The following is a 24,127-nucleotide window of genomic DNA, read 5'->3' as shown; positions in this document are numbered from 1 at the left end:
CTAGAGTAAATTAAAATGACATAAGGATTACATAACGGTCTTAGATTGTATTCGATCTAATGGTTAAAAATCATCCAAGCAAATTCAAGCAACATAAATCTAAATAGAAAAACTAAATTCTTGGCCGAAACCTTTTCTCATGAAATCAAGTTGAGCTTAGATGCTTAATAAGACGTTTGTTGCGAGGAGAAAATGTTTATGACATATCTACACTATTCGTTAATGTGACAAGGTATTGTGTGAGAGGAAGCAATATGTGGTTAAAATCAAGTTGTAGGAAAGCTAGCCATTATAATTATCTTTTAGCACTTGTTCTTTACATTCATTTATAGTTCTCTTGTATTGATAATGAAAGTTTCATCAGTACTAATCTCAAAAACAACATAGGAAACCATACAAACTAATTCAAGTTATGTTCTTCTTCTAAACAACTAAAACGATAGATTATACAAGGAAATTATTGACAAGGGTCATCCAAATTGAAAGACCTACGTGCTAATGGACTAATCTTATCAATCTTATTAAGATTAGTCCAAATTAATCTACCTTCTTTTCGACCAAGAAAACAATGATTTACGTTTTCCCGGCTTATGGACTAGCCGTGTCGACGATCCTTCCGGTGGGGACATTCGTCCACCACGAGCACTTGTGTCTCGAACATTGCCTGTGTTGGACGGAAGAGTACCTCTGTCCTGAACATTGACCGTGTCCGATTGACGAGTAAATGTGTCCCGACGACTGTCTCTGTCGGATTGATCATGAGTGCTTGTGTTTCGAGCATTAGGCATGCCCCTTCGTAGGGGTTGTGATGGTTCCAAGATTGCTGCTTGATGTCTCGGATGGTCTCTGCGACCTACAAGCCTAAGTGCATGGTCTCTCACAAATTTCTCATACAAGAAACATGCTCCTCCGAACTGTGGTAGAACCAACCATGCCACAAACACAAGCTTCAAGTCGTACCAAAATGGTATCCATTGTAAAAGGGGTTGGAGAAGCATCTCCAATGGAGAGAGTAAAGCGTACATGATCCAATAAGCAAGCCACTGCTGAACGTCTGGTTTCGATGTGTCGCCGCCCTCCATGGCCATCAATGAAGCGTACAAGGGGTAAGCCAACGTCAACCCAGGCCAAGCAAGTGAGTGCAGTTTGGTTAGCAGGAACCATGCTTTTCCCATTGTTCTTCCTCAACTTTGTGAATCTTCACACTACAAAGGAATTAATCGAAGCAAAATCTAAGAGAGACTGAGATCAGTTGCGAAAAATATAGTTGATCTTCAAAGGTCTTACACACCATAGGTTATTCTCTACGTTCCTACTTATAAGCATAAAGCTAGTCCTCGATCTAGCTAGACTTATTAGGAAAGTAGCAAAAGATGAACTTACCCATTAGAAACAAGAATCCTAGTGACACTAACAAAAATACTCTCAAGTCTCAACCTAGTAAAATAAGGAAACAAAACTTTCCATATTTAAGCAGGAATCCTAACATTTTCCAAAAAATAAAAAGTGACAATCTAAAATTACATAATGTTGGGATTCACAAATAATAATTTCTTCCATTTTTTTTTTCTTTTGGATTACAAATTAAACATCTTATAGCAGGAGCCATGAAAGGGATACAACGAATAGGAATGCAAGTTTGGGCCTAACCCGACCCGGTGGCCATGCACGCTTTCGCTAACCAAAAGAAGTAAAAATAAGAAGCAATTTCATGCTCAGTCCTGGTTCTACTGTAATAGGAAACAGTTCTCTGTCCCTGTTCGCTCCCTCTTCTCTCTCTTCAAGTTTTTTTCATTTCAAAACCCTCTCAGAAAACAAAACAGAACAAAGAGAAACAAATCACAGAGAGACAACAATGTCGATGACCAAAGCGAAGAAGAACATCATCTGTATCAGCTAATCAGGTACATGTATATGTTTGAGAAGCTATCAAATTTTGGTTTCAGATTATAGTCATTTGTGATACTTTTTGAGGTGGATTTTGGGTTTCTTGAGCTAACAATTTTCTGTTTGGTTTTTGAATCTGTGCAGTCTCACTTGGTTACTTGAGCTAAACAGCCTAGGCCAGTCACTTTTGGAGTTTTAGTACCAGTTTTGTAATGGCACTTGATAAATGCGTGGGAAAGACTTCATCTTTGGCCATTTTACCATGCTCAAAGCTGATGTCCTGATCAGGTAAGTGAAAAGCTCGAATCTTTGGTTCAGATTCTAGTTATTTCAGAGGTAACTCAAGTGGGTTTTGAACTAGGGGCTGTTTGGTTGGTCAGAAACTATAGTTTTGTACTTGATTTTAAAGTGTGGGAAAGACTTCACCTTGGGCCATTTCCCATGCTCAAATCTGATGTCCTGATCATATAGGTGAAAAAGCTTGAATCTTTGGTTCAGATTCTAGTTATCTCTGAGGTTATTCAAGTTGGTTTTCAACTAGGGACTGTTTGGTTGGCCAAAAACTATAGTTTTGTAGCTGGGATTTGAGGGTTTACCTTATCACTTCATTAGTACTGAGCTGAGTTGGTCACAGTTGTAGTGTTGTTGTTGCAATGGCACTTGCGTTTTTGTGGAAAAAGCAACATCTTTGGCCCTTTTCAGTGCTCAAATCAGAGGACCTGAGAGTGTCTTATGAGTTGGTCCAGACTCTCCCAATACCTGAGGACACAAAGAGATATGTATACGCAGTTCGTGAGCCCGAAACTGAGTCAGTAATTTATATACTTTGTGTTCAAAACTACTCAGAATGGTCAGCATGGGATGCTGAGGTTCTGATTAGGGAGATTAAACCTGATGCGGTGATTGTCAAGAACGATGTTTCGTACCTGAAAGAGTTGAAACTGCAAGAGAGAATGTTGAGTCACTTGAGTGTTGAAAATCCTGTTCCAGTTTCGAGTTTTGAAGTTGTCAAACGATGTTTCAAAGAAGAGTTAAGAGTGGAAAGGTATAATGAACTTGCACAAAAGTGTGTTTTGCGAGAAATCTTGGGGGTTGATTCTGGAGGACACTGGTTTGCGGCCAATAGGGCAGCTCAAGATGTTGGCTCATCACGATTGCTGCTTGGAGCTCCATTGTTTTTGTCCCATTTGAGTGCTACATCAGGTGATGCAGACAGTGAAAGTAAGAGCAAGTTTAAAGATTTGGTTAGTAGTTTGGCTGTGCAAAAAGTGCAATCCGGATGGAATTGTGTTTCTGAAGAGGAATCAAATTTACCAGATATTCAGCCAGCACAAAGCAGTTTTGAAGTCCCCCAATTTGTGCAAGTGATTGATCCATTTTTTTTAGCAATTCATGATCAAGCTGTGCATGTTTTTCCATCTTTTGGGACTGCTCTGGCTCATGTAAGGAAAATCTTTGATCATGTCAACAGAGGTGAAGCTGTAGATGCTCTAGCTGTCTCAAAAGTCTACCCTTTTAGGAGTATGATTGAGCTGTTGCGATCTTTTCAAAATGATCAAGGTCGGCTCCCAATCAGTAGAATGAATACCATCCTAAGCAGGATTGAGTTTTCTGAGCTTGCATTAGAGGACAAGATACATGCTCTCTCTGCACAATCCCTTCGGAGCTTGACTAAAAGATTCAAGACCATAGTAGCAGTTGTGGATGCTGAGGACTTGAAAGGTCTTAGAAAACACTGGTACACTCATATTCCTCCAGAATACAAGGATTTGGCTGCACATATGGTTACAAGATATGAAGGTGAGGCAGCTAGGCCAGTTGCACGAGGGTCCTCATTCTCGGAACTTGTTAAAGCTTCCATTATCATGAATGCCAAGGCCAAACTAAGAATTCCTACAACTTCTGATTTTGTGATACGGGCAGCAGAGAACACTAGCTGGTGGGCAGTGAGGACAGCATTCTATGAAATGATGAGAAATAGGAAAGTGCAGCTCCTTCCTTTGAGTACATTGGTGAATTTTGGTAGGATTCGTATGGTGTTGTTTTGGGATAAAGTCAGGATCAAATGCGCTGCTGATTCTCTTCCTGCAGCTCCATCTATTGCCCGTCTGGGTCGCGGCATCAGAAGTTTAAGCCATGCAGCACAGGTTGTCAAGTACACCCATGAAAGTTTAGGATACCATCCTACTAGAATAGCAAAACCGGATGCTTTGAGATAGTGATCATCTCATGGTTTCAGTTAATGAAATCCCAAATGATCTGTATCTTCTTATGGTCACTAGTGATCACTAAAACAAATGGATGCTTTCTCAGAGGATTTTCACTGCAGATTGTTTCCTCTTTCTACCAGCTTCCCTAGTTCACAAAGCACTGTCAAACTGGAACTACTGAACAAGGACCTTTGGTTCTATTAGCACAATAGTAACAAGTAGATAAATCGATCATCTTAGTTTATATCGTTCTAGCGTAATTAAAGTGCTACAAGCACCAAAGAGCAAAAATACAATCAGCTCGATCAATCTGAAACCATGTTCTGCAGAGACATATAATAACTCTTCTGTGTTAACCTAGAGTTATACCACCAAGGGATAGAAGGCAGTCCCAATTTTTCCTGGCAAATGATCAAACATGTATCTTGATCACTTGATGTTATTGTTTAAAGAGGAAAACAAGTAATATTAAAACCATAACTGAATGCACAAACACTTCCTTGAAGTAGGGATCTTTCAATGTTAATAATCATCCACACTGACATTTAGGACTACAAATCTAGCACAGAATTTTGTAAGAAATCATCTCCAATACAGCATTTGCATAACAGCCTTCTTTCTTCTCCTCGACACATAAACTAAACGCTCTTGTGCACTACAAATTTGAGAAAGAATCAAGTCGGGATCAGCAATGCAAATGATAGTTCAAGTTCTTTTCTCTAGTATCCCAAACTATAGATATGGCCATGCTCAAACATTAATGGCCTTTGCACCACGTGGCCCATTCATGGGTTCAGTCTATGAGTGGCACCGTCTATGACCATCATGAAACATAAACAGCCTTCTCCGAATGTGGCCACCAGGAGGTGTACTTCATCATTAGTATGGTCTGTAACGCATGGGCCGTCTGAACCTTGGGACCCTCCTGCACGCATGAAAATCAAATCAATGCTTGGTCAATAAGGAGTCAATGCGAAGTTTATTCATATCTCAGAGTGAGCATGTCAAAGAATAAGAAATCTACAGTTGCCAGTAATGCAACTACACAGAAAACTAAAACTTTGTCTACACAAGTTGGTCTACATTGCAGCCATTATCAAAGAACCATTTAAGCAGTCTAGGAAGGCAGACCAGTTTCCATCACCATTGGTACTAATTTTGGAAAATTTCAGCAGAAGCTTGAGGTATGCCATGTACAGCTTTTATACTAACACTAATACAGTATACACTTGGGAGATGCTGGGCGGTAGCCAGTAATATTATTATTCTTAGATTTATGTAATATTATTATGCTTGGTTGGTACTACATGTCATTTTACATTGCAATACCAATATCTACACTATTAAGAATCTTAATCTACACTGAAGGAAGACAAAATGGTTTGAAACCCAGTAATTGCTGCATTTTGATGGAGGCTATTACAATAATTCTAAATTGTCATTCCTATTGGTTGCTTCCTCAAAGCATCTAAGTAGAATAGAAAGATTATGATGCTTACCCATAACCATACGAGGGGTAGAAAGGTGCAGCAGCCATGAAGGGCCTCCTAGATCGGAAAAATGGGTTAGGACGCCTTCCTCGATACTGTTTCAGTCCAGGAACATTCGTTCTTTTAGCAGAGACCTGCAAAATAACGAAATCAATCACTCTAAAATAATTGGGTCAGAGAAATTTCTCTATAAATTTTATCTACATGAATGTGTGTGTGTGTGTGTGCCTGTATGTGTGGGTGTTTGTGTAGGGGTGGGTTATTATTTGTGTATAAATAAACCAAGTACCTTCAATTGTCGACCATGCAATTCTGATTCATTTAGTATAAGAGCATTCTGCACAGCATCAACTTCAACAAACTCAACATAAGCAAATCCTTTTGGTTGACCAAACTTGTCTGTCAAAATCGTAACTCTGTTCACAGTTCCACAAGATTGAAAATGCTGCTGAACTTCCTCAGGGGTGCATGCATAGTCGACCTGACGTTAAGAGAAAAGAACAAATTAAGTGCTCACTCTTGGTCTGAATGCTATGACAGGGCATTGCAAATATCAAGATATATTACACTCTAAAATGAATGCTGGAGCTAACACAGGTGAACTTAATCTTACGTTGCCAACATAGATGGATCGAGCATCCACCTCCTCCTTCTCTGCCTGACTTGCAGAACCACCATTGGGATCTTCAATGACAATCAAAACAGAGAAAAAACAGTTAGGTAATATTGAAGGATAATCTACTGGAAACATCAAATCACAAAAGTAAATAACAAAACCCTAGAACCAGATAAGAGAGATCATGCAAATACACGTTATAGCACCAAAGACAAAATACTGCAGGAAACACATTGCAGCCTAAATGCACCACAAAAGTAAATACAAAACCCTAGAACCAGATAAGAGAGATCATGCAAATACACGTTATAGCACCAAAGACAAAATACTGCAGGAAACATATTGCAGCCTAAATGCACCAATCATAAAGCGCCAAGAGCAACAAACAAGCGATAAGTGCTGCACAAAATGACAGTAACAACCCAGGTATTGAGATCCAACTAACAAAGTTTTGGCTAGTTATCATATCAGAGACACATTGTGTGCACCAGAACTATTCTAGCGTACACAAAAGAACAAAAACTCCTACTAAACCATTCAAGACAACACAACAACATTTACAAGAAACAAAACCTCTGAAAACTCAATTATACAAATCAAAATCCAATTATCTATAAAACAACTAACATCCATGGTCAGATAAACGCATCAAAATTGATCAAAACTTGACTTTTCTGTTCTTTATACCACAAATAAACTAAAAATTCAAGCCTGACCTAGCGTTACTAACAAGTTCATCATTAAGCTCAAAGCTACCTAAACACATAATGCAGCATAAGCATAACCCTAGCTCACCAAATTACACAGAATCATATACATAGACCAAACCCTAGCTCAATCAATCCTCTATACAAATCAAACAAGCAAGAAACCACAATACCTTGAACAGCTCCCATCTCCTTTTCCACCTTAGCCTGCATATCGCGGAGCGCGCCGGCTTCTTCCTCTATCTCCTTCAGCCGCTTCTTCATGTCCTCCAGCTCCTGAATTCACAAAACCAAAAAACGACGCCGAATCAACACAAGAAACTCCGCAAAACCTAGATTTAGCGAAACGAGACTGGATTAGGTTAGATTGTGAGGGGCCTACCTTAGAGTTAGGGTCGTCGGTGTAGTCCTGGTCGTCGTCGGCGCGGGACGCCATGTCGACGTCCTCGCCGTCGTCGGCGGGAATCTCGCCGCCGTAGACCTCGTGCTCCGATTGGTCCTCCATGGCTGTGAGTCTGGATATGAAGTTGATTTAGGGATCGGGAGGTCTGGGTATTGTGAGGGTTTGAGAGAGAGAGAACTTGGGTTAGGGAAGAAGAGGCTATTTGCTGTCGCGAGAATTTGAAATTTTGAGAAACGGCGGGGGTAATTTCGGAGTTTTACTTATTTGCGTATTTGTCCAAAACTGTTGGGCTTTACCGGTTTGGACCGGATAGACTGGTATATTATTTTCTTTATTACAAAAAAGTGATTATTTTTGCAATCTTCAGCTGGAGATTGTGAATCTGTTGGGCATGAATGCAACATTACAATGCCCGGCTACTCTAATGCATACAATAATTAGCTATCACGAGAAGTGAGATATGAAATTTTGACCGAATAATTATATAATCACTTCATATGTCGAGCACGTATATAGTAGATCGAATTATATTGTTTTAGTTTCTTCAAACTTAGCTCCCTATCAAATTCAAATTCTGTCTTTAGAGACGAGGACTGCAATACATACTCATTTTGTATAGTGTGCCTTCGAATGTGTTTACTAACCTTTGTTGGACAAGGATTGATTGTTTTAATACATCATTAGAAGTAAGAGATGAAACTCCAAGCGAATAATTGTGTAGTTACTTTTTATGTGTTGTATTTAGCATGTAGTTTGTTCAAACCATATAGCTTGGGTTCCTATTATATCCAAATTATGTCCTCTGAGACCGCAAAATCCAAATGAATCCTCATACATACGCATACTGGTGTAATCCTTATATTTTGATTAATTAACAGAATACAGTGTACTCCTCGTGCTCGTATTTTGCTTATACTCATACCAGTGTAATCCTCATACTCATACTGGGTAATTGTAATTGTAATTTGACTGGCACTTCTTTCTCATTGCATGCTAGGCCTTCCCTTCTTCTTTTGATCCACAGATACACGTACGTATTATCCAAAATAGATTGATATGCTTGTTTGTTAAAAAGAATGTCACTTAAGAACTTTCGTGTGATGTAAACATTTCAAAAGTTGGCCGTCTTGATCGCAGGCGTTCATCTATTACAAAATTCACCTGCAAAAAGGAAGTAGTACGTAGTTAGCAGACTCAGCACAGGAAAAAAAAAGACGAAGGAAATAAAAGATGGAGTATGGCCAGGAGTACTTGTTAGTTTTATATAGTCGATTATACTCACTTAGCAAGACGTTTGGTTCTTTCTGAAGAAATTGACGACGGATCTCCTATCAAGCTACAGGAGTAGAGACAAATAATGACCAACAATGTTCATTAGATTGATTAGAGAAATAGAAAGATGAATATAAGCAACAATGTAAGAAATTATAACGACGAGAAAATAACATGAGAAAAGAAAACGTATCAAGTATCAACTAGGTTTTCATGGCTGCTGCTCATTCGCTTCCACGGTTGGCATTGTGTATCGACAGACGGGACACCAGTGATTGATCTCCAGCCAATGAACAATGCAATCTTCATGAAAATAGTGTAAACATGGCATGCGAGCGATCACGGTCGACAATCCACCATTACCTGCTTTACAATCAGCAGTGTTATCAACTACCCCCTCTTCTTGATCTGGTTCATCATCATCATCAGAGTAATCTAGTTTTTCCATACAAATAACACACGATGGTGTCAGTTCCCCAGTAGATTTTATTTCCAAACTATCAACCCCTACTTTCTCCAAACCTTGAATAGACGATTTAGTTGCCGGAATAAGCTTGGGGGCAAATGCTTCCATAGACTCCGTCGTGACCCTCTCAATGATATCATCATCCTCGTTCCCATCCCGTATGTGCAGAGTAACTTCTATTACAGTAACAACAATAGCCATCCCTGGGAGGTGATCGTCAAGCTCCTTAAATACTTTTTTAATAACTTTTGATTTATCATCTTCTGTGATAATCATAGAGCTGGAAAGATAATTAGCAATACGATCCCGTAGAATCGTAGTCCTATTGTGTACGGCATACAGTTCATATACACGATGATCGAGAAAAGTTGTTTGCTAAATATTCCAAGTACTAGTGTCTCGTGGATCATCAATCTCACGTTGGCTTGCGGTAAGCTTGTGTAAGTTGACTTTGATCCGAATAAGGTCTGCATCGGTTGGGACGTCGTATTCGATTTCTTGCTTAGTCTCGATCCAAGTAGTAAATCTCATGATGGTTATTGCGGTGGCTGGCGAATGAAGAACAACTGATTGGTATATAGAAATATGTTGATAGCTAGCTAGCTAGCAAGGTAAGAATAACCAGAGTAGAGGTTTAAGGTATTTATAACCTACGTAGCTAATTTTGCATGAGGATGAGGACAACTTATCTATATTCGTGATTCTTGGTCATAATCCTTAAACCTTATTAAGGCCTTCTAACACTACTTATCCATATTCAACGAGGATGAGGATAACACTCTTGTTGAAGTCCTGATTCCATGAGAGGACAAAGGAAAAAATTATATACCCAATAGACAATACTAAATCAATCGATAATTAAACTAAAGAGAAGTAGTATAGTTTATCTAATATTCCAATTTCAGTTAATCTTCATCTCTACTTAAACGATAAAGTGGATAAACCACCCTAATCCTCCAAGCAAACTGCGTCTTAAACCTGACGCTGCATAGCTCCAGTGATCACCAAACACCAATCAACCCTCCAAGCCTTCGAAGCAATCAACCTTCAACTCGAGTATCTCAAATTCCGATCCATGGTCGCGAAGATAGAGGAGAGAACAATAGAAGACAAATAGAATAAGGGAAGAGGAGAGATCTGCTCTACAAGGTTTGGTTTTACTCTTTAATTGGTGAAAAATGACTGAGAATAAACCAAAGACGTATCCAAACAAGTATCCCCCATGTATCCCGTCGGTCGAAATTTCCTACATGGTCAAAGGATACGTAAAACTGGTGTTGAGTGCTTATCGGACGTGTATCCGTATCGGGTACCGGTACGATACAGCATTTTCTCCTTTTTGCCGTATCCATGCATCATTAGCTGCATCATGATGATTAAGGGGATCTTCATAGTTGGGTTGGGTAAAGAGATGAAAGAGTCCGTATATTATAGTGTTGATATTCAAAACTGGTTTCCTGTCTTCTCTTAGAATGTTGAGGCAGACATTTCCTAGCTTCCAAGTCGATATTAGGATGATAGATCGACCTTTGTCTTGCACCTGATCTTTGGTGCCTCATCATGAGGGTACATATGGGAGAAACTTGAAATGTGAACATGAATGTACCTCCTAGATAGTATCCTTCATCAAGTCGGACAGTAACCTCGAAGTTCATTAGATCATTCTTGCCATTAGGGAATGTTATGGCCGGTGCGTGTTTTCTGGAGGTTCAGCTCACTGTATTCTTGCCATTAGAGATATTATAATATTTCTGTGAAGCCGTATTAACCCTATATCAATCAGTTGTAGATGAATGTTGGTCACTTTCTTCACTAACCGTACCGTAGGATTCAAACTCGGAAAAGAAAAAAAAAAAGAAGAAAAAAGGCGGTTTAGAGTTGGGTTGTTTATGAAAAGGAAAAACTACGTACATAAAGGAAGGGAAATACTAAAGGATAGAGATAGTGTTCGTTGACGATAAAAAAAAAATTAAAAAAAAAAAAAAAAGAAAAAAAAAAGAAGTTTTCACCAACATGGTTGGGCTTAGTTGGTAAGGACGGACTAGTGTTGGAACCCCCATCTGAGTCGATCCTCACAACCAGCAAGCCTGGTCGCGATATGTAAATGGAACCCGCACCTGAGTTTGATCCCCGCTGTCAACATGCCTCGTGTAGTTCACGATCTGTAAAAAGCCTAGTTTGGTTCGCGGTCTGTAAATGGAACCCCATTAGAGTTTGATCCTAGCTCGCTGCCAGCATGCTTCATTTGGTTCACGATTAAGTTCTTGAGAGTTAAGGTTGTAGGTTTACTCTACGATGGTAGTGTAACGTAACTAAGTTTTTTCCTAACATTTTTATAAATAAATAAAAATAAAAATAAAAAGTTCATTTTTAAGCCCAAAGTCGACCCCAAAAGTAACAACGGTTGGATTTTCCTTCCCCACCTATAAATCTATTTGGCGGGAGTTGTTGAAATGCCTGCACCCCCATTCTTTCCAGTTCAAGATTCTCTTTCTCCTTATTCCTCTTCTTCACTGCAAAACGTAGTAAACAACGGACTCGAAGAAACCCGTTTGATCAAAACATGTGGGAAGCTCAATCCGATTGGTACTCCCCAACTCGCCTGAACATGAGCCCAAATACCCAGTACGAATTTCCGGTAAAATATCCACTACCCTCTTTTTTCTTAATCAAGATTTCACTTTTCTTTGATTGAATCGATTCCCTATGCCAATCTTTACGGAAAGTCTGTTTCTTTTATGATGATTTGTTGTTGTTAGGGTGATCGGTTCATACCCAATAGGAGTTTGATGGATCTTGATCAAGCCCAGAGCTTATTGACGGACCGAACTATACCGAATCAGAACTCGAATTTCAATGTATGAACACTTTGGTTTCTTTTCAGTTTTGGTTTTGAATGTTGTGATTGAAAATTGTGTTCTGAGAATCTAGAATTGGCTGTGTAGTTTTTATAGTTTTAGATGAGGATTGTAGTTGTTATATGTCATTGCTGTTGATATAAGCGATTCTTGAATTCATTGAATGGTGAAAATCGGTGTCCTGGTTTGAGAATCAAGAATTGGGTGTGTAGGTAATTTAGTTTTAGATGAGCATTGTACTTGTTATCAGCAATTCTTGTTTTGAATGGGTGTCCTGGTTTTTGGGTTTTGTGGGTTTTTGATAGGTTTTTCTTTTGTGGCAGGAGGCATACAGAAAGATATTGCAGGATCAACTGACTCTGGATTCAGAAGGGAACCCTTTTAAGATGTTGGTTTTTAGGGGAAGTCCAAAATCTAATAGAAAACCGATTCGTTGTGTTGATGAGATACGCTGGAGTGATGAATTTGATAGTAATGTCAGACCTATTCAGCTTCGGAGTTTACCAAAGGTATTGGAAAATCTCAAGCATGAATCTTGAACCTTGAGTTGAATTTATCTGTCATTTTCTGCTTAGTGTCAATAGTCAGTATATGAACAAAGGGATGTGGATTACTGAAATAGACAGAAAGTTTGAGGTATTATTTTATAGTGGTGTGTGCTTCATGCATAGTTTTAGTGTTTCTGCAGTGGTTTCTGAGCTTATGAACTTTACAATGGGAAAAGGGTAACTCAAAGTAGCAGTAGTTTAAAACAGTTGGGATAGTGTTGTATGCTTAATCAGGACTGTGCTTAATGCATAATGTTAGATTCTATTTTCAGACTTGAAGTGAGTTTATGGTGCAGAATTCATTATCCTTTTGACACCATAATGTACATTACTGATCATAGTTCTTGCTGCTGTAGGGAGAAAGTAGAATTCTGGATGCACCAAACATGAGAAATGACTTCTACATGAACATCATGGACTGGGGCAAGAACAATGTTCTTGCAGTCGCTTTGGGCCTCGATTTATACCTCTGGAACTCGGACACAGCAAATGTACGTAACCTGTTTCATGTCAATGAGAATGATCACCCTACAAGTTTATCATGGTCTCAAGATGCCAAATATTTGGCAGTTGGATATCAGGGCTCAAAAATCCAACTGTGGGATGCTGAGGCTTCGAAGCTGGTAAAGATCTTATGCTGTTTAACCAGTTTGCTCATTAGTTTTCCACATTTTAGTGAATGAAGTTTGTTCATCTATATGTGACACACAGGTTAGAAGTCTAAAAGGCCATCATAGAAGGGTAGCGACTATTGCATGGAATGGTAACACATTAACATCAGGCAGTCGAGACCGGTCCATTATTAACCATGATGGTATTTTGTTACTATTACTAAACCTGAAGCTATTCTATTCTGATTCTAAATCATTGGTTCAATGGAATGATCACTTCTTTTCCTTTTCTTTTTTCCCCAATGGTGACAGTCAGAGCAAGAAACAATGTGACTTGCCATTTACGTGCACACTCTCAAGAAGTCTGTGGCTTGAAATGGTCGGAAACAGGCAATTTATTGGCAAGCGGTGGCAATGAAAACCTCTTGTACATTTGGGAATCCTCAAAGATGAACTCATCGAAATACTTGTATCGTTTCAAAGACCATTGTGCCGCAGTGAAGGCACTTGCTTGGTGTCCTTATCAGTCTAGTGTACTCGCCTCTGGAGGAGGCACTGAAGATGGGTGCATTAAGTTATGGAATACGCAAAAGGGGACCTGTATCAACACCATTGATACCAACTCTCAGGCAAGTAGAGAAATTAGTCTCCAACTTATATAAGTTTATATGGTTTTATAATGTTCTTATCTGTAACAAACAATCCAGGTCTGTGGATTGGAGTGGAACATGCATCACAAAGAGATATTGAGTGGCCACGGTTATAGTCCGAGCGAGCACATCAAGAATCAGCTATGCCTCTGGAGATATCCTTCCATGGAAAAAGTGGGGTACTTGAAACGCCACACCTCCAGAGTCCTTCAGCTTTCTCAGGTTTGACATCCCATGATATGTATTCTCAAATCTTCAAGGGTCTTGTGGTTTGTAGATAGATTTTATCTAACTTTGCTCTTTGTATTAATTTTGTTGCAGAGCCCTGATGGGTTAACTGTAGTATCAGCTGTTGCAGACGGGACTCTTCGGTTTTGGGATATATTTGGACCCCCTTGTGCTGACAATTTAAGGCTCTCAGCTCTGGATAGTTTTTTGTCTAATAAAACTTCTTTAATAAGATGATCATGATGTTGTAAAGCTAAATACTTCTTGTATAGATGATCATGATGGTGTAAAGCTAATACCTCTTGTATATCATCTACAGCATTAAGAACATTGCTGTATTCTACAACATAAAATTGCTCATGTACACATATAAAGGAAATAGTACAAGCTCTTGTTCTTTCTTTAGCCTTTGTTTGCATGACATTAGAACATACCGCCTAACTAAAACTCTATTACAATTGCAGCAACACAGAAGGCAACAAACCCAAAATTGTTTCCAGTTTATTCTCATGGCAAAATAAACTGAATTCATTCAGCCTCCGAGTCATCACTCTTGTTGTCCACATAAATCTCTTCAACTTCGCCATCTGATGATTTCTCCTCTTCTTCTCTTTTCCTTCTTTCTTCTTCTTCCTCTCTTTCAACTGCTCGAGCCTTTGCACTTTCAAGTCTATAACTGACTGCTTCCCATGAAACAAGTTTCTCCAAAAAGGTTGTTATGTAATCAGCTCGTTTATTCTGCAGGATTAACCAACGATTTACATGTATTAGACATAGTTCCATAAATACCTTCTCACAAAAGGAACACTGCATGTTTAATTAATAGGGTCTCACCTGAACATCGAGGTAGTAAGCATGCTGTTGAAACAAAACAAATGTCCACAACAATTTAGCAATTTCATCGGCAATGGTTTATCCCATAAATCCCATATATATAACTATCTCAAACATGAATATACACAATAAATTACAAGTACCTCCCAAACATCGATGGTAAGGAGCGGCTGCATTGAGCAATAAGATAAGTCATTACCCAGATGGACTTGATGAAAAATAATATTTTCCTATTAAGTATTTCTATACTTATAGATGCATGAAAATTGAATTGGGAAAACTTGATGAATCATGGTACTCACAGAATAATCCCATATAAGGGGGTTCATTGCATTAGGACTCTTCACCACTACAAGCCTTTTGTCTTCATCCAATGGATTAGGATTGACTGCATTTTCAACATCAAGTCTGTTCGCTTTATCTGAAGAAAACAAAACAAAAGGGAAAGTTACTGTATGCCGAATGCAGGGTCAGAACAGAATTTGCAGTCATAAAGGCAAAGAATAAGACATGTCAACAGAAGGTAAACCCACATGCAAGCCAAGCCCAACCAGAACCAAACTGTGTAGCCGCAGCCAGCCTTATATCATCAATGAATTTCTCAAAAGAACCAAAATCTCTATTAATTAGTTCTAGAAGTTCCCCGGATGGCCTTCCTCCACCACCTGGTTTCATTGACTCCCAGAAGAAGTCATGGTTCCAGATCTGCATAAAGGTGAAAAAGCTACAAGTGAATAGGTAGTTAACTTCTGAACTGACTCTGAAGAAATATAGAATTCAATCAATGCCAACCTTAACACTCAAGGAGTTCAAAATCCTACCGAAATAATCATCTCACTGATAGCATACCTGTGCTGCATTGTTGAAAGGTGGAAGCAAATCTCCCTTATTGTGTGTGGCAAGTATAACATCTTCCAACGACAATTCATCTAGCTCAGTTCCTTCGATTTGCTTGTTTAGGTTATCCACATAACCCCTATGGTGCTTCCCCCAGTGATATTCCAGAGTCTCCTTGCTCATATACGGCTCCAGCGCATCCTACTCAAATTCACACATCAAACAAGACTGTCACAAATTTTGTAATACACAACATTGGACTCAACATCATCATACAAACTGATCCAGTTCACAGCCATTGTCAGCTAAACTAGCTAAAGTTCTCAGTCTCCTCATTTTCCAATACTAATCAATAAAGGGTCAATAAAGATTGAAACTTGATTGAAATGCTCACTTATAATCAACTTAAAGTCTGCTACTTGCTGATTGAAGCCTAAACCCACAGTAAATATATGCTCAAACTTAGCTTATATCAGAAACTTCAAACCTTACCAGTGGGTATGGAGGAGGCTTCAGCTCAAATTTGGCACATATACTACTTGGACCAGCTTTCCTTTTGCATTGTCTCTGAAAGATTAAAAAGAAACAAGAAACTACATAAACCCAATTCAACTCAATACTTTATAAGACATTAAAGTAATCTCATTGAGGGGAACCTGTTTCTTTGACCTTTGCAAGGTTGAAGGTGATGCCAGACTTCCACTGAGGCCTGTAAAGTGAGATTTAAAGCTTAAACCCTGAACCCTTTTAGAGAGATAGAGAAAGGAGGAGAGGGGGAGGGGTGACACTGACCTTTCCATGGTGGGCCCAGTAAGCAAGTTAGCGAATTTGGCGCAGAGAAAAGTGCTGTTGTTGCTACTGGTACTGCTAATGTTACCATGTCGGAAAAATTTGAAAGCTTCAGATAAAGGAGAAGTGGAGGCTCGAGTTTTCTATATGAAGTGGTCTATGGATACCGGGTCGGGTCGGGTTAGAGAAAAAGTTTGGGTGTCGGATTCGGTTTTTATAATGTGGGCTAGGTAAATAATGTTCACGGTTATGTAAATTTGAGAAGATTGATAAACCACATCTATGAAAGAAAATATGAAATTATGGTTAACCACACTGGTCTAAGTTTTGCTCAGTAACTCATCTAAGTAAATGTAGCGAGGCTAATCGTGCGGATGCAACTAAATGAGGTTAGGAAACCACGTTCGAGGAAACTTATGAAGTAAATGACACACACTCATACAAGTAAACTAGACTAAAGTCATTAAACACATGAAAAGATTAAAGATAGAGCATGATTTTAGACCGTTATAGAATTGACGGATCTCAAAAAGCTCGACTTATTTGTTTGTTACCATTTTTCAAATTTAATTTAGAAAATTAAAATTAAAATAATTAGTTGAAAAAGATTTTTTTATTTTTTTTGTGCGGTGAAACGACACCATGCAATTCTCAGGTGCCGATACAAAACCCAAACGATGCAACACTTCCACCTTTATTCAACAACGTTCCAACACAAAAACTTGATAGCTGATGCACACATTTGTTCTACTCTTTATCTCAACCTGTAACTGCAACCGCATTACTTTTCTTTTTCAAGCATGGCAGACATTGGCCTAGACCAATCAATACGATCCCCAAACGCTTCTTTCATGCCCACAACTCCTCTCCAACTCTCCGGATTTCTCACCGGAGACACCATTCAAGTCACAGGCGACACCGGGAGTTTGAAATTCTCAGTTCAGTTCAATATCCAAGAGAAACGCACCCCTTACCATAACAACAACCTCTTTAACTCTCTGGGCGCAGATGCATCTTACCCCGAAAATGAACATCACACATGCCAAAAGTCAAGCGTTTCTTCATACGTGACACCACCAAATGATGTTCAAGAAGTGGAAGATCAGAGTAGTTATCAGTTTCCTGAAGAGGGTGGGAGTAGTACTGGACAAATTGTGACAAGGCTGAGAAGCGGGGTGATATCTCCGGTGAACTACTTTCCTCGAATATCATTGTCGTCGTCGGGGTTAAGGCTATGTGGGAAGAAGAGATATGGAGGAAAGAATCAAAGCGCTGATGATGTGTTTGAGAGGGTGCTGAGAAGGCATAGGTCTCCCATAAGGCCATGCACTTCTTATGCTTTCTTTGTGATGGCAACTTGGGGTTCTGTCAAGTCCTCTTCATTTGGGGAAACAAGCAAGCAACTCGGTCAAATGTGGTGCCAACTCCCTCAAACAAAGAAAAGGGTATGTAATCTCTCTATTTCTCGACGTTCAATTGAAAACTTGCAATTCAGTTTTCTTGTACTTGTTTATTTCGAAACAAAAAGGAAACTAAAAGATATATACATTTCTGCAGTTTTACAAGGAGATGGCTATGAAGGATAGTGCAAGGTATAAGAAGCAATGCGTGCAGTTGATGAAAAAGCCAACTCGGAGCACTGCAAGACGGTTGAAGATGTAGGTACTTAACGAGAATATACTCAAAAATGGCTTCCAGATAATTAAGGTTTCACTATTCTTACTTGTTATATATCCTTCTGTAATCATGTTGAGAGAATGTAATCAAAGATAAAATGTAATCAATATGTCGACTTTTATTTTCTGTAGTCTGTCCAAAGGAAAATGTCTCAACTTTTGACTCAACTCAGCACACAAGATTTTCCATCCCTATTTGATAAAAGTCGTTCATTCTTTTCTTTTTTTTGAAAATCGTAATCAAGATAGGATTCTCTCTTACATATAGAATAATTGGGCATTCAGTATTGGATAGTCTTTTTCATGAAAGCTGTATTATTGATATGGAGGAGATTAGGTGAGAATCAATTTGTCAGCCCTAATCTTCATCAGATATGGAACAATTCCATCAGATGGGACTTTCTGATACAGATTTCAGGAACAGTTAATGGAAGAATCAAAGAATAATAGCATATATGGAAGATCAAACTACAGAAGAATACAACAGACCTACCAGATGACAAAAATGGATCCTATAACTACACACTAGTACACAACAGTGAGACACTACTGGGAGGTTGGGACACATTCAAATAGTAAGAATGATGCAATAGGATGAAAATATTGTTGGCGATACCTATAGGGAGAAAGGTTTTGTATACACATCAAATTGTTGATTGGCAGATAGCTGTGGTTCCTGCAGCGAAAACCATTCAAAGGGACGTTATAGATGGAATCTGGAATCAGGATAGACACACCCACAAACTTAGATTCCCTATATGGTTAAACTACTGTTGGGAGGCATTGATAACATACCTGTCTCAGCTTTCCGAGACTCCCTCCTGTCAAAAGCATGGAGATAAGGGATGTCACAATACCGCCTCCAGCACCACCATCGGTGTTACGGATGGTGGATCGCATTGCATTCATCATGTTCCCGTATGTAGTTGCATGTCCACGCTCTATGGCTTGGATGAAAGCATAAGTCATGGCACCAGTTGAAGTAATCTTTGACAGAGCCTGTGTTCAATGAAGTGTTGGTGCTTTTAGTTTAGTAATCCTATGCTAGAAAAGGCAACATTAGCACTTTAGTTGAATTAATTGTTCAAAGATTTTGTCCATTACTTACTGAGGTATCAGCAGAGGTCTGATCATCGTCGCAGCCACTGAAGGAAATGGCCTCACCACCACTTGTTCCCTTCCAAACACCTGATCGAGGACGATGGTCCTCCCATATGTACCTCCCATTTCTACATTGCCACACAAGAATGCACAATCAAATACATTGATCGAGCAAAACTGAGCAGAAAACAGACTCCAAGAAGAAATTGACTGTGCTACAAAGACATACAAATTTAAGCCATAAAATGTATCAAACTTACCTGTCCATTCTACAGAGAAATGGCAAATCTAGCACAGTACCACTATGGCAAGCATCTACAATAGCATGAAGTTTAGCTCCAGCAGGAAGAGGGTTAACAATTGTTGCATTGATCTCATCATCCACGATCATCCCCTGAGTCTCAAAATCCGAGGGACACAGTGTCTCATCATATCCATCCACCTCGTCTCCAGTGTAGTTCCGCTGCTGTGATCCATGCCCCGAATAATGAAACACCAAAGAATCCCCTGCTTGACAACCTTGCACAAGCCAGAACAGAGCCATTCTCATGTTTTGCTTGGTCGGCCTTCGAAAAGGATCAGCTTCTTCTTCTACAAGTAACACAGACAGAGATTAAAACCAGAATCTATCTGCATCAAACTCTGAGGAACAACTTCTAATGACATTCTTATACACCAGTTCTATGACTTCTATCCAATTTGCCAAACCAGTTCTTATTAGCACTCATCAATTTCCAAATATTCAAGTACTAACAATGTATAAAACACTAAAACATACAAACAAATTTCATTTCATTTACATTCAATTAGGAACCATTCAACCATTTTGCAATGCATCTAGAAATAAGGACTGCAAAGTATACCATAGCACATAATATCAAAGATCAAAACTTTAAACAAAAAAATCAAATCTCTAAAATGAAAGAAAGAAAAATCAAACTACCTGTGAGCATGAGAACGGAAGACTCAGGAAACTTGAACTTGTTGACCAGCAAATACTTCATACACTTGGCGTCGTTAATGCACCCCTTGAGCTCGTGCCGCGACCGCTTGTACGACACGGCGCACACCACCGCCCGCTTCCGTCCGTGTGCCGACGACGGCGGCGGCGGCGCGTGGCTGGACGGCGAAGGCGCGTGGGAAGAGGAGGATGATGGGGGTTGGCGCGGCGGAGGAGAAGTGAGTGATCGGGAGGCTCCGGCAATACGCGTGACGGCGTCGCATAAGCCGCAGCGGATGATCTGAGCGCCAGGCGGCAGCTGCAGAGGTGTGTGGCAGTTGGAGCAGTCTACCAGCATTAACATGGTGGGATTGGAATGGAGATGTGAGTTTTGAATGAGGGAGAAGATTGAGAATTTGAAGATGATTGGAATGAATGAAATGGAATTGTGGGGTTGAACAAGAATGATTTGGTTTGGATTTTATGGAGTTGCAGAATGTGGACTTGTTGATTTGGTGGGTGATGAGAGGAAGCTGACGAGGAAAACGAGAGAGTCTACTTTTGACTTGCTTGCTTTGTCGAATTAATCCAATAATGAGAATTTGAGATCAATAAGATATTTTGCAATTTTACCAAGAAAACGAAAATGAGCTTGGAGGAGCATTTGTGATTAGGATCAGCATAAGCTAATATGCTTTCATCTTTCTTACTTGCCTTCAGTTTGTAATACACTGCAATGCTGCATGTTGAGTGACAATCATGATGGTAAATAAAATAACAAACTCGAAAAAATTTACACGGTTTAATAAATACTAATAACACAGTTAAAACAACAAAATTATAGTAAGATTTTTCTCTTTAAAAACATAAATTAGTAGGAAAAGTCGTATAGGAATAACGTTTGTGAAGTTGAATTCTAAGGTGATATATACCTACCTCGATTTGCATAGATCAGCAAGTGTTACAAGTTTCTATAAAACCAAAACCACATTGAGTCTACATATAATACTGCAACTTTGATTAAGAAGATTCTTCTACTTGGTGGAGTTGTTTGGAACAGTAGAACACAAGGCTGCTTGTCAACCAAAATTACCTCACAATAAGAAAAATTGTTTTAACTTTCACATTGCGTTGAAGACTTCCAAACGACATTGTCAAAACATTGCGGCGTACACTCAATTCTTTACCTTGGCACCTTTCAGTTCCATTCCCAAAACATATGAGCTTCTCTTTCAAGTTAGCTAAGATCTTCATCAAACTCGAACATGTTCGAGCCTAACCTTAATAGGATGATCAGGGGGTTTAACCACGAATGTTCCAGAACCTCACTAGACCAACGACACGTCGCTTCAACACTTACGACACGACGCGTGGTAGGTTGGGATCGAATCTCAAGAAACATAAACTCATGTGAGAACTGAAATTGACTACTTTCATTGACTCTAAAAGCAAAAAACACCCACAAAGATCGCAGTGTGTGTGTTCAGTGACTTCAGTCTTGTTCCTCTCACTATGGCTCCGCCGGAAAAAAAACAAAAAAAGAAACCCAATTCCGGCGAAATGAAGAAGACTCCGTCAAAAGAGATCGTCGCCAGTCCTCCCCCTTGTTTCTATTTCAACCGCGGCTCGAGAGTCGAGGTCTGGTTTACCGAACAAGGCGCATGGTTTCCCGCTCATGTCCTCGACTCCAACTCAAACCCGCTTCGAAACCGGAAGCGCCGTCTGCTGGTGGAGTACGAGACTCTTGTCTCCGACGACGACTCCTCGAAGCCCTTGACGGAGGAGATTGAGGCGTCTTTGCTCCGGCCGGCGCCGCCGGAGGAGAGTGATGAAGGGTTTGAGGAGCATGACGTGGTGGACGCGTTTCATGTGGAGGGGTGGTGGCGTGGGGTGGTGATGAGTGTTGATGGGGACAAGTACACTGTGGGGTTTAAGAGCCCGCCGGATTTGCTGGAGCTTGGGCGCGGCGAGCTAAGGCGGCATTGGGATTGGTGCGGCGGCGCGTGGACGAGGGTGGAGAAGGAGGTAATGCATGTGGGGATTTGGGGGATTTATGTCTTGGGTTTTTGTTTGTATTGATGTTTTTACCTTTTTAAGAGTTGTTTATGTGATCAATGTTCATGATTTAAGAACCCAGATGCTGCAGTGATGTATTAGCAGTTGTTTTATGAGTGTCTTGCATGCATATATTGACTAAAAGTTGTTGCAGTTCTTGTTATGGATGATTGTTGAACAAAAGTTGTGATTTTGTATAGTGTGCATCGATTAATGGTCAAAATTAGTATTCAAGAATCGAGATAATGTTTGTGGATGGTTCAATTAGTTTGTGATATGTAAGGAAAAATGATCATTTTCACTGATTGTGTCTTGGGTTTTTGTTTGTATTGCTGTTTCGTTATGTGTATAGCTCAGAATGTTTTGAAATTTTTACCTTTTCAAGAGCACTTTTTCTGATCACTGTTTAAGAACCCAGATGCTACAGTGCTGGATTAGCAGTTTGTCATGAGTGTCTTGCATGCATTTATCAACTGAAGTTGTTGCAGTTCTTGGTAGATGATTGATTGATTGGTGAAAAGGAGTTGTGATTGTATGTAGTGTGCATCAATTAATGATGTGATGTAATTTGTAAGGAAAAATGATCATTTTCGCTGATTGTGTTTGTGTAGATGATGATGCAATTGGATTTCAGCCCCTGGGATGATGTTGAAGTGAATCTACACAAGGAACGTCTTTGGTGTGCTTGGACACCAGCAACTTATGTTGGTCCTCTAGGGGGAAACTCTTTTTTGGTCCGTTATGCGAGGGCAAATAACGGTGAGGAAAGAGCAGTTGTGTCACGCCATCAGATTCGACCTTGCCCTCCACAACAAGAGGAAGGAATTTGTGACTTGATGTCAATGGTTGATGCATACCATGATAGGAGTTGGTGGGTGGGAGATATTACAGCAGTACTTACAGGGGAAAAGTACGTTGTCAAATTCAGATACAGCAAGCAGGAGATAGAATTCAGTCGATCTGACCTGAGGCACCACATGGAATGGAACGGTAGCAAATGGTTGACTACTGAGGTATGTGTGTTTTTGTTTTGTTCATATGGGGATTCATGGCTGTGTTTCTTATGTTTGGACAAAGGGAAGGGTGATGGCGATGAGATCAGTCAGTTCATCATTTCAGTCTTTTTTTTTGGGTTAGTATTGTTATGCAATGTGATTCAGGAATTTCAGCAAGTGACTTACTTTTTGTTTTATATCAGGCACTTGAAGAATCTATGGTCAATGAGGAACAGTTAAGATATGCAAAAAGCAGTTACAGAAACTCTGAAGGAAAAACACCTTGTTATACTAAGTCTCGAATGAAGCAGTCGACTGTTTTCGTGGATAAAACACCTCGTGGAAATACCATTAAGAAGCTCAAATTATCTCAGCTTCCTGATAATGGTGCAACATTTTCAAGTCCAACTCTTTCCAAGAAGTTAAAATTGGAACTCTCAGAAGACTCCTTATCTCTAGCAGCATTATTTGGCAGGGCAACACCAGTTAACATATCCAAGAGTAAAGGGCATGGAGAGGTAAGTAAACTCTCATAAACATAAAATAGGTTGTAGGATCAAATTAGGTTCTTTAGGTTTCACAAAGTCAAAAGTCAAGTCCTGTGTCTCTAAACCTCATTAACTTTTCCCATTCCATGCATTTATATAACTTGATCGAATTTGGAGATATGCATATTTCTCTTATTTTGTTTTTTCTTATACGTGACATTCCTCATTAGAATTACACTACATCCTCTTGCAGAAGTCTGAGCAACAGCTGGTTTGGCATATGGATGGTGAAGCAACCAGTCCTGTTAAAAAAGGGGGTAGACAACGAAAAGCACCAGTTAATAGCCAATCTCCTGGTGTTAAACAAAATGGTAGAAAGGCTAGACGACCAAAATTGCATGGTAAAGTGTACAAAGTCCTCATTCAGAGACTGATTGACGTTATGAGAAATGCTCTCTCTCTCTCT

General features: G+C 39.6%; 6 protein-coding genes across 6 annotated transcripts in view; 2 read left to right on the top strand and 4 right to left on the bottom strand.

Moving 5' to 3' along the window:
- Positions 1–542: 542 nt before the first annotated feature.
- LOC101296441 (protein HVA22-like) lies at positions 543–1,175 on the bottom strand. Its single transcript, XM_004308960.1, has one exon. The coding sequence runs from the start codon at positions 1,173–1,175 to the stop codon at positions 543–545; it is 633 nt and encodes a 210-aa protein (XP_004309008.1).
- A 3,366-nt stretch (positions 1,176–4,541) lies between these two features.
- LOC101314797 (polyadenylate-binding protein 2-like) lies at positions 4,542–7,525 on the bottom strand. The gene is made up of 6 exons (XM_004307716.1): positions 7,293–7,525; positions 7,084–7,186; positions 6,201–6,271; positions 5,877–6,068; positions 5,597–5,721; positions 4,542–5,022 (listed from the first exon to the last, which is right to left on the bottom strand). Exons 1-6 carry the CDS (start codon positions 7,413–7,415, stop codon positions 4,977–4,979), a joined length of 660 nt encoding a protein of 219 aa, XP_004307764.1. The 5' UTR covers positions 7,416–7,525; the 3' UTR covers positions 4,542–4,976.
- Positions 7,526–11,614: 4,089 nt separating this feature from the next.
- LOC101296157 (anaphase-promoting complex subunit cdc20-like) lies at positions 11,615–14,183 on the top strand. Its single transcript, XM_004308959.1, has 8 exons — positions 11,615–11,689; positions 11,811–11,909; positions 12,233–12,418; positions 12,814–13,080; positions 13,169–13,271; positions 13,381–13,697; positions 13,776–13,940; positions 14,040–14,183. Exons 1-8 carry the CDS (start codon positions 11,615–11,617, stop codon positions 14,181–14,183), a joined length of 1,356 nt encoding a protein of 451 aa, XP_004309007.1.
- Positions 14,184–14,474: 291 nt separating this feature from the next.
- Positions 14,475–19,032, bottom strand: LOC101314223 (superoxide dismutase [Fe], chloroplastic-like). The gene is made up of 11 exons (XM_004307714.1): positions 18,878–19,032; positions 18,699–18,758; positions 16,410–16,686; positions 16,274–16,326; positions 16,110–16,184; positions 15,630–15,818; positions 15,314–15,485; positions 15,083–15,201; positions 14,924–14,950; positions 14,781–14,804; positions 14,475–14,684 (listed from the first exon to the last, which is right to left on the bottom strand). Exons 3-11 carry the CDS (start codon positions 16,495–16,497, stop codon positions 14,475–14,477), a joined length of 957 nt encoding a protein of 318 aa, XP_004307762.1. The 5' UTR covers positions 16,498–16,686; positions 18,699–18,758; positions 18,878–19,032.
- Positions 18,309–19,767, bottom strand: LOC101314509 (metacaspase-1-like). The gene is made up of 3 exons (XM_004307715.1): positions 19,444–19,767; positions 19,191–19,311; positions 18,309–19,081 (listed from the first exon to the last, which is right to left on the bottom strand). Exons 1-3 carry the CDS (start codon positions 19,731–19,733, stop codon positions 18,845–18,847), a joined length of 648 nt encoding a protein of 215 aa, XP_004307763.1. The 5' UTR covers positions 19,734–19,767; the 3' UTR covers positions 18,309–18,844.
- A 1,858-nt stretch (positions 19,768–21,625) lies between these two features.
- Positions 21,626–24,127, top strand: part of LOC101295872 — a 2,613-nt gene continuing 111 nt past the window's right edge. Inside the window, exons 1-4 of the mRNA XM_004308958.1 lie at positions 21,626–22,148; positions 22,790–23,191; positions 23,377–23,691; positions 23,915–24,062. Of these exons, the coding sequence (XP_004309006.1) occupies positions 21,636–22,148; positions 22,790–23,191; positions 23,377–23,691; positions 23,915–24,062 (1,378 nt within the window). The 5' untranslated portion in view covers positions 21,626–21,635. The remainder of the gene's footprint in view (positions 22,149–22,789; positions 23,192–23,376; positions 23,692–23,914; positions 24,063–24,127) is intronic.

Source organism: Fragaria vesca, linkage group LG7 (assembly GCF_000184155.1).
Source record: "Fragaria vesca subsp. vesca linkage group LG7, FraVesHawaii_1.0, whole genome shotgun sequence".
In the NCBI taxonomy this organism is placed as follows: domain Eukaryota; kingdom Viridiplantae; phylum Streptophyta; class Magnoliopsida; order Rosales; family Rosaceae; genus Fragaria; species Fragaria vesca.
Note: the sequence above shows the minus strand (reverse complement) of the source record. Positions and strands in the feature narration are given on the sequence as shown.